The sequence below is a fragment of the Eleginops maclovinus genome, chromosome 21 (genome assembly GCF_036324505.1).
Source record: "Eleginops maclovinus isolate JMC-PN-2008 ecotype Puerto Natales chromosome 21, JC_Emac_rtc_rv5, whole genome shotgun sequence".
Lineage (NCBI taxonomy): Eukaryota > Metazoa > Chordata > Actinopteri > Perciformes > Eleginopidae > Eleginops > Eleginops maclovinus.
In genome coordinates this window covers 13,307,952-13,317,623 of record NC_086369.1, presented here as the reverse complement: position 1 = coordinate 13,317,623, position 9,672 = coordinate 13,307,952, and the positions used below count along the sequence as shown (strand labels likewise).

Sequence of the window (9,672 nt, the reverse complement as noted above, 5' to 3'; positions counted from 1 at the left end):
GCTATGCCTGCCTTGGGAAGCCCCACGGCAGTATCGGTGACCCCCACTGTAGATTTTCCTTACTAATGTGACCCCAGATTGTGTATCACAATCGGCATGAGAAAACTCCCACAGGCTACAGTTAGACCCGGGGACTGGGGATCGTTGTCCTCAGCCCGCCTGAGCACAGACAGGATGTGGCAGCTTGGAGGCATTTAGTGAAAGGAGACGCACTTTAACGCTGCAGGCATTCATTTATGGAAGCCGTCTATGGTAAAAGTGTATGACGTACTGGAGCCTATAAACAAACAGCAAAAAAAAGGAAGGTTTGATGAAAAAACAATAATACAGAGAATTAGCCGTGCCTTGTTCCATGGCATCTAATCATTTGTGATAGTCTGTATACTCATTCCTATAATTAACTTGTTTTCTGGGACAGCTTTTTCCCAACAAATTGGGTTTAAAAATATCATCTGTTCTTTTATATTAAGTACACACAGGGAAAGGGAAAGATGTGGATACATGGATATGTGCAAGGCAATGGAAGTGGTAGCACAACTGAGAATCAAAAGGTCCTAGATACTCAACATTGCATTACTCTCCTGACTGGACCATGGCCCAGGTTTTTATTGCTATCTAATTATGTTATTATAAACAAAAAGCAATATATTCATAACTGGCCTTCTATGTTATAGTTGATGTTGTATAAGTAGACTATTAGGTAGGCTTTTACCCACAAAGGGGGTAACTAGGACAAGCAATAAAACACCATGAGTATATTTTAATTAATATTGCTTTTAGCTCCCTAAGGCCTTTTCCATGTAAACCTTTTGACTTGTCACTAAAGGAAAATCATAGTGGTCTTCAGTTTGGCCTCCCCTGTCTTCCTTAATCCATCTCTTGAATATTTTACTTCAGTCTTTATAACATCAATAATAATCCACAGATAAAATATGAACTTGATTTGTATTGCTGCAGTCGCCCATAACCTCGAGCCTTGTGAGCCAGGTGAGCTGTTACAGAGTGAGACAGCTGGGGATGAAGAGAAAGCGTGAAGTGTGACCTCAGATAAGCTGTCACACTCTATAGTGTCACAAATACACACACACACAAGAACATACAGGGAGAATACACACGCATTTGGACATATATACTTAATAAGCCCAGCTTTGACTGACAGGTGACATTTCATTATGGAGAAATCTTAGAAGTGCAGTGCAAATCCAAACAGACAGGACACACAAAGTGTCACAGCTGGGACACAATGTCAAGATGCACAGACAGACAGACAGACAGGAATACTTTTCTTCAGCAAATTATAAAAAGTATAAGTAATCAAATAATACTTGATATTTTATTTTTGAAATGACCCCATTATTATTATTATTATTATTATTATTATTATTATTATTATTATTATTATTATTATATTATTATTATTATTATTATTATTATCATTATTATTATTATTATTATCATGATTATTTCATTATTATTATTATTATTATTATCATTATTATTATTATATTTATTATTATTATTATTATATTCTATTTTGTTTTATTTATTTTAAGGGACGATGGCTCATCCACTGATGCAATGCTGTGACACTTGCATACTGTGTTTCTATTGGTTGATTTACACGTCGGTTAAATCCTAGTGGGCAGGAGTAGAGTATTTTACCCAATCAGGTTACACTCACACGGCACTGCCCCTCCGACAGTCAGAAACATGGCGCTACGGGAGCTATCATCGCTGGAGAAATATTTAGGATTGAAAAAGCTGAACAAGTACAGCACACAGGGGGACAAAAAGGTGACACGACAAAAACATCTTTGCTGGGTCCAATGTTGGCTTCAAACCGGTGCTTTATTTCATAGGACGCTTGTAAGCTCTGTTATTAGCACACAGTAGCTAGCTACAGAGTGCTAACAAGCTAGTCATGTGTTATTACAATATGGGCAGTTCGGTGGCTCATCTAACTAGGACTATCAGATTTGACTCAGTAATATTTTCCATCAGTTAGGCTCGATAACGATACTCAAAGCCAGGCAGTAACATTTGATCCCAGATGTTTTATTTCTACAACTCAGCACAATGGAAATAGCTCCATGCTCTGCGCATGCCCGTCCTTTAAAGTCATCTGAGGGGAGGAATGCTGTTTCACTTTCTGTAGGACCGTTAATTCTCTCACTTCTTCACACTTTAGATACTCCAGTTAATGTACTTAATACATTTTAATAAAAGAAAAGTTGATAATCACATGCATTTTTTTAGACACTTCTTCAGAGGCATTCTACCTGTGATGAGTGATCAAGGGTGCATTTTGCATTTATAATGTCTGATGAAACAATTGCTTAATCGTGTCTGAGTTGAAAATAAAATTGAAATGTCTCCATGTCATTGCCCTCTCCGTGCAGGTACCTGTGCTTCAGAGTAACAATGGTCCTCCTCTGGTAGGGCTGGTGACCATCGCCTGTCACCTGGTGAAAGACGCCAAGCGCCCAAACCTGCTGGGAGACTCTGCAGAGAGCAGGGCTGTGGTGCAGCAGTGGCTGGAGTACAGAGTCACCAAGCTGGATGGATGCACGAAGGAAGACACTAAGACCATCCTGAAGGTAGAAAAGAAAGAAATTAGTTTCCTCCATTTGCAAAGGATGTTGTATTGGGACTTAAGACACAATGAATCTGTTCCTAAGATGTTCTTGGTTGATTCCAAGCTTGTTTGAGATCAAATCATTTAGAAAAATCATTCCCTACTTTTGCATCTTAGTATCACTCTCGGTCTACACCAGTGAGGCTACTGTGTGTGTGTTTGTCTTGTTAAAACTCCATCAACAGGAATACAGACTGATGTATGGCCCTCAGTGACATGGCCCCACATGACAGAGGAAAACGCTTTAATGTGCCTGACGCCAGTCAGCGTGAAATGGATCGGCAGCCGCTGGTCTGCTGGACGCTGGGCGCCTCTTGGCACTGTCATGTCAGCATGAAGTGTCTGTGTTTTGTTTGTTTTTGTGTGTGTGTGTGTGTGTGTGTGTGTGTGTGTGTGTGTGTGTGTGTGTGTGTGTGTGTGTGTGTGCGCGCGCACGCACGCTTCTCAGCATGATACACAGTTGTGGCACCCCTGAGGAGTCATGCTGTGCGGCAGCATGTTATCTGGACAGGCCTCTTAAATATTTTAATGGTGCCACTTACAGAAGGAAGTCGCCCTGAGCAGCTCAGTTCTGGTGCCTGGTGGCCCCCTGTCCAGTCCTGCTGCTCTAGCTCTGTCTTTAACACTCTTCTCTCAAGCACACCAGTCATCTCCCATTAAATTGTCCAGACACAGAAACTGTCTGCAGGACTTCTTAACTTTCTCACCCCAGGATGCAAATAAGAATAGCTCATAGTGGAGACCTGTTTCTCAAGTGGGCATCTTGTCACTCATGTATGTGATAATAAACACGCCCTGAGCTCAAAGTTCAATGACTATTGGGGAATGTCTATCACCTTAAACCAATTAGGCTAGTGTAGGGTGGCTTCCTGACGCCACAGCAGTTGTTTGGTTTTATGAAGCAAAATATTCAAGAATACAGCCAATAACTCCAAGGTCAGTTTGCACCTTGTCGTTAGTCAACGGAGACCACCAACGTCTAGAATAAATGTACAGCATTGAAGTATTTAAAGGAATAATACATTGTTTACTCTCCCTTAACATTTAGCCAAATGGTGAGCAAACTTCTTAATTTTGACATTTCTGAGCTGGGGGAAAACAGTAGTGGTTGCCTGGAGGCCCTGTACAAGAACAAAGTTGTATTGAGACAGTAACTTCTCTGTCAGATTAAAATAGAAAAGTGTCAGTACTCTGAAAGCAGTCACACGCTGCCAACAGTAGAAACAAAGAAATGGGCCCAGAGACATTTAATCCATAATCCATATTTATTTATTAGTTCCATTTCTGTGTAATGTAAACAAACTGTCCCAAGGCCAAAAACAAATGATTGCACATTCTTTCATACTGTTCTGAGTTTGGTAAAGTTTTTGCCCCTGACCCGGTTGTTGTGCCATAATATTCTGTGTAAATTCTGTTGCAAACTTTGCCTGCATTGCTTTGTCCAAATGTATCAACAATAAGAGTGTGCAGTCGAGGCAGGGGCAGGTGGAGAAGAACCCAGGTTTGGAGCTCCATGTGCTGGGTGGGGGCGGAAGGAGAGCTGCCTGTCCTCTGATGCTCGACTGGGCTTCAGCTCCATGGCTGTAGGCTAGGAGAAGCAAGGATCTGATTGTGGACGGGGAGGAAGTCTGCAGTCTTCATGCCTTGTTTGGCATCACCCACTCTTGCCGCACAATAACTCCATTTGCCCCCAAGATGCTCTGTGTGCGTGGAGTGTTCCCTTTCCACAATGTACAAGTGCTAAAGATGGTCCCATCCCCTGGGACCAGCACTTCCATGCACGACTTTGCACACACAGACACGGGCTGAGAACAACACATCACGATGCCCAAGTTTAGGACGGCTTCATTAGACTTGCAAGCGAGTTGTAGTCATTTGGCAGCGGAGTAAACAAATAGCCTGTTTTGTACAGCATCTGTGCTAAGTCTCCAGTTATGGGGAGGGATGCTAAACCCCCTCAGGTTACATATTATTCCTACCCACATAGCACACACACGCTAGCTCTGATCCAGACTCGTGTACCTCACGCACACACAGATATATAGGTTAACGAACCTGCTGTCATTCCCCCTCATACTGTAGATCTGCAGTGTCCATAAAGAGATTTAACAGACATTTTATTTCAAGGAGCTGCATAAATTTACCTTCTCTGTTGTTTGTCAGCAGTGCCTTAAAGAGTCCAATAAATCCACAACAGTGTTTAGTGAAATGAAGTATAAGTCATGGCCAACAACAACAACAGCCTCTTCATTAGCGATTCATGTAAATGTAATTTCCCCCCTAATGCATTCATCAGTTATGTCAAGACAAGCGTGTTTACATAGAAATGCGTACCGTGATGCATAAATTAATGACCTAATTTGCATAGCTGGTTATGTTTGGCTCATTCTTCTTGCAGGACCTCAACCTCTACCTGCAAGACAAGGTCTACATGGCGGGCAACCAGTTCACCTTAGCGGACACTTTCATGTACTTTGGAATCCATCCGCTCATAGTAAGTGCAATTCCTTTCACACCTTAAAGTGTCACACCATTCAGATTTGGTAGGTTATCATTTTAACTGTAACGTGTCACTTAGTCTTAAAAAAAAAGCAAGATGGTGAAAGGAAGTTTGAGTTTGGTGAACCTAAAAATGACTGAAACTTAAAAATGACACTTTAAGTTGGGAAACCTTAGATGTCATATGGCTGTAGTTTTTTAAAGGCGCATCATATTTAACATTCAGGGCTCAATGTGATTGATTTGATGCGAATCTGCGCCATTCTCACCACCATTTTCCAAGGTCTCCATCCATCCCTTCATCCATCCTTTCCCTCCCTATCAGCGCTCACTTCAGTCAAACCGCAACTTTAATAAGCAATTCGTCACAGCGCATAACACCCAATTAGACCAGTCATATGGCCAAAGGGTACCGGGAACAAGTTGGCAAAGAACACGCTGGTTATAAACACATTCTCACTTCTCTTCAGAGAGTAAAGCGATGTGGCACAAAGTGATGTCTTTAGCCTCAGACCAGGGACAAGGAAGTTCGTTATGCCTCCCAGTATTCAAAGAAAGTGAGTCCAGAAATGGGGGAGGGAGGGAGCGCCTACATGTTGAGAGATGTCAGTGGTTGTGGCGGAGATGGAAGGTTGCCCCCCCGCCACCAGGCAGAAGAGAGTCACTTTGGTTTGCAATCAGTGCGGGTTTTAACCTCGGGGACAAGGGGTCAGCTAGCCCAGCCCTGGACCCCAGCCAGTCCTGATGTTCAATTCATGGAGAAGAACATGACACGGACATTAAACCTGACTGAAGCTGCACCGCTCTCAGGCTGGGAGGTTGTCTCTGTGGAGAATTCACTCAGTCCAGTTAATGAGAGAATGCAAAGGAACAGGTCAATTAAGATCTTTCCCGAGATGTCCCGATCAGTTCTGGTATTCTGCTTTTTTTTGGTCTTATTTTACCTCAAAAATTGCAAAATAAAGTATTGTTTTCAATGAGTCTGAGATGCCTGGGGAAGTAATAATATCCAGTATTTTACAAAGACAGTTAAAGTCAGAAAAAGCCAAATAAAAGCTCAAATGTATTTTTTTCCTTCATTTATATAATGGTCCAAATAAACTGTGAAAAATGTACATCCCAGTTTGTCTTTAAATGTCTGGATTTATCAGTCTAAATCCCAATGAAATTCAGTTTATGTTTATGATACAGTAAGAAACAGCAGGAAGTCTTCATGTTACAGAGACTACAACATTTCCTCCTGTAATTGCGAAGATTAGTTGATGCATTGGATACATTTCAGTGTGTTTCATTTGATCAACAAATTGTTTCAGCTCCAAATAAATATCCGCTGGTCCAAAATAAATGTATTTAACTAATCACAGCACTGTGCTGTTTAATAGCCAACATATTTCATATTCACATAAAGTGTTTGATGGTTTCTCTGTGTAATCAAAACCCTTTCCCCTTCTCCCCAGGTGGACCTGTCAGTCCAGGAGAAGGAGCAGTATGTGAACATGGCCCGGTGGTTCGACCACATTCAGCGCAGCCCCGGCGTCCGACACCACCTCCCCCCTGTAGTTGTGCTCAGGAACAGAATCTACACCAGCAAACACCACTGAGACCTGACCCCCCCCCCCTCCCAGCATGATACTTTACGAGCTCACCTGTCTTCTGGACCAGACCTGGGCAGAATATCTCCTGAAAGTGTTTTACATCATCATCCTAGGACTTTTTGCATCTGTCTCCAAGATTTTTCATTTCACGATTCCTGCCTTAATGTCTCGTCCCGCTCACATACCTGTTCACTTCGTGTTAGACTTTTAAATGGTGTTTAACCAGGAAGATCTGTGAAGAACACAACAACTAACCCAGTTTGAGGTACTGAAACGCCATTAAGGGAATGCTTGCTAATAAAAGTGAAATTCACTTCATGTTCTATTTATAGTAATTATATTGCTTTTTCCAGTTAAATCTAACAATTGGTTGGGAGTACAATATTCATCTGAGGTTTGGTGTCTTACCCTTAAATCAGAAGGAAGCAAAGATGCGGCAATTATTTTTTGTTATCTTTTTTTGTTGGACTGTTGGAAGGTTTGTTTCTCAAAGGGAAGGCTGTATGGTTTTGAAGTGAAGTGCTGCTAGCTTGTTCAAAAGGTGTTTGTATTTATAAATGGTGATTATTGTTAGTTTTTGTTTAATCTGAGCTATGAACATGCAATGGAATCGAGATTTAATCTAATGTTACTTAACTGACAGTGCATTATGTCCTTAGGAAAAGCAGTGTCCGTCATGCCATATCAATGCATTAGCAGCGATAGATTGTCTAAATAAAAGTGGTTGCTGGTTCAACACCATAACCCCATAATGTGCACCGTCACTGAGTCCACATTGTTCTGTCATCTCTCCGCTCACATCTCTTTCAGGACATTTTTTTCTTGAGATTTTTTGCATGCAACTCTCAGCCTTTTCACTAAGCAGTTTAGTGTGAGTGTTCCTGATTGCATCCTCTCTCCGTCCCACTGCCTCACCACCAGTCGTGTGGGCAGCAGTGAGCAGCTAAGCGTCAGCCTCAGAGTCAGAGATCAGAGTGAGGCTGCAATCAGTCCCACTACCACCACTGTTGATGCTGCAGGCCAGAGAGAGGGCAGCGGGCTCACCAGCTGCCACACAGATCCAGCCAGCCAAGGCCAGAACCCGGGCCCTTGGGCGACAGTCAGCCACTGTGTGTCATTTCAACCCTCGTGCTCCCACGGGGCTACTGGAGAGAGAAGGACGCAGGGAGGCAGAGAGAGAGAGAGGGGAGGGAGGGAGGCCACAGTGAGAGGAAAAAGAGCACCCAGAGGCCGAGGGATCTTTTTGTGACATGTGAACAATGATCTGTGCCTCAGAAAGCCTTACTGCTGCTGGCTGGGTGTTTGCTATTATCACCATTAACGGGCCAAGGCGTGCCTGTGGGGGCAGGACCTGTTAATTAACATTACGAAGGAAATGATAAGTAGGCAATAAAATATAAATCTCATTGAGTTAAGTTGAGGTAACACAACGGTGATTGACAATGGCCCAACTGAATTTGTGCTATTGGATTTGGTGCCTGGATTCAAAGCCTTTTTGAAATGCGCAGAAGGTGTTGTTGTTGTTGTTGTTGTTGTTGTTGGAGAAAAAATAAACAATGCAACATACACTTAACATAAATATGAAATAGTCCAACAAACATCAAAGTTAAAGTAATACAATTATAAATGTATAAATAGCCCGTGGCGACGTTACTAGGGAAAAGCCCGTGAGCAACGCACAGTTGGAAGTATGATCCAAATGCAGAGATCTTGGAGATTGTAACTTCAAAATGCTTTCAGACACACTTTTCCACTTCACTAATCTTAACATGCTCTGCATATTTTGCATCTGTTGCTTTAAAAAGTCCTTCCCAATAATCTGTTGCTGCCATAATGTTCATCTTGTGCAAATAAATCAAAGGAATCCGCAGCTCGTGACCCCCTTTCTCTGCAGATCTGCCTCCTTTTGGAATTTGTTCTGCGAAAACCAGCCAGAAGACAGAGTTCAATAGACTTCCGTTAAGACATCCTGCTGTGTGTTTGTGGCAAGTGTTGTGAAGATGTGACGGATAATAACAGCTTGCAGTCATTTGAGCGAGCCTTGTGACTCGTTGGGGTACTTTATGATGTGTGATCGCGTTAAAGAAGCCCTTGTCTTCTCGGTTATGTTAATATTTGGTTGGAATGCTGTTTCCAATGTGCAGCGTCACACAGTTGTCCTTATTTACGAAACGTAATTTTGAGGTGTCGCCATGGTCACACACCATGCAAAGGTAAACATTTTATTGTAAGAGATATCAGTGAGAAACTTTCCTTCATTTACTCATCCACACCCTTTCAGGTGCACTATAAAACACACATTATTTAAAATGTGTTTGCATTCATTTGTTCACGTCGTTGGCATTTTTGCTGAATTTGACTAAATTAAAATCAGATGTACATTAATATTTTAAGTTTCATGTGTCAATCAGATTGCCAGAACCTAAAAGGTAAACAAAAGTTAAATTTAAGCAAATAAAAAACAGGAATAATATTAGATTTTTACCAAAATATCAAATTAATTGACAAAAGTGGTGGAAAATGATCCTGAATTCTAATGAACTGATAAAAATTCAATAAATTGCATCATCCTCTGTAATATCTTTTAACTTTTAGTATCTATTTTTGCCGTAATGACTAAAAAACTTGCTTAATGTCTATATTTTATGATTAAATAAAACAATACAAATTGGAGATATTTGATATTTTTCAGTTCAAACGTGTTTTAGATTAAATATATTCCTTTAAAATGTAAAAAGCAAATTATTCTGTGTGTCACTGTGCTGAGTGTTGAGAAATGCCAGTGTGTGGAGGTCTCACAGTGAGGCTCCTCCTGATCTGAGAGCAGTCAGAGCCGGACGCAGGGACGAAGCCCCAGCAGGTAACCAGGACAGAGGCACCAATTAGAGGCGACCTTCCCACCCACTTCTGAAGGCGAGAGGAGCTACACTCCGCAGGGGGGGC

The 9,672-nt window shown here is 41.7% G+C and overlaps 1 protein-coding gene across 1 annotated transcript; it reads left to right on the top strand.

The window, feature by feature from the left end:
• Window positions 1-1,688: 1,688 nt before the first annotated feature.
• Window positions 1,689-7,493, top strand: eef1e1 (eukaryotic translation elongation factor 1 epsilon 1). The gene is made up of 4 exons (XM_063873917.1): window positions 1,689-1,794; window positions 2,400-2,597; window positions 5,034-5,129; window positions 6,592-7,493. Exons 1-4 carry the CDS (start codon window positions 1,711-1,713, stop codon window positions 6,733-6,735), a joined length of 522 nt encoding a protein of 173 aa, XP_063729987.1. The 5' UTR covers window positions 1,689-1,710; the 3' UTR covers window positions 6,736-7,493.
• The last annotated feature ends 2,179 nt before the right edge of the window (window positions 7,494-9,672 follow it).

Coding starts and splice junctions, on each gene's coding strand:
- eef1e1 (XM_063873917.1), top strand. CDS start 1,711: ATGGCGCTACGGGAGCTATCATCGCTGGAGAAATATTTAGGATTGAAA. Junction 2,598..5,033: donor ACACTAAGACCATCCTGAAG/GTAGAAAAGAAA, acceptor TTCTTCTTGCAG/GACCTCAACCTCTACCTGCA. Junction 5,130..6,591: donor TTGGAATCCATCCGCTCATA/GTAAGTGCAATT, acceptor CCTTCTCCCCAG/GTGGACCTGTCAGTCCAGGA.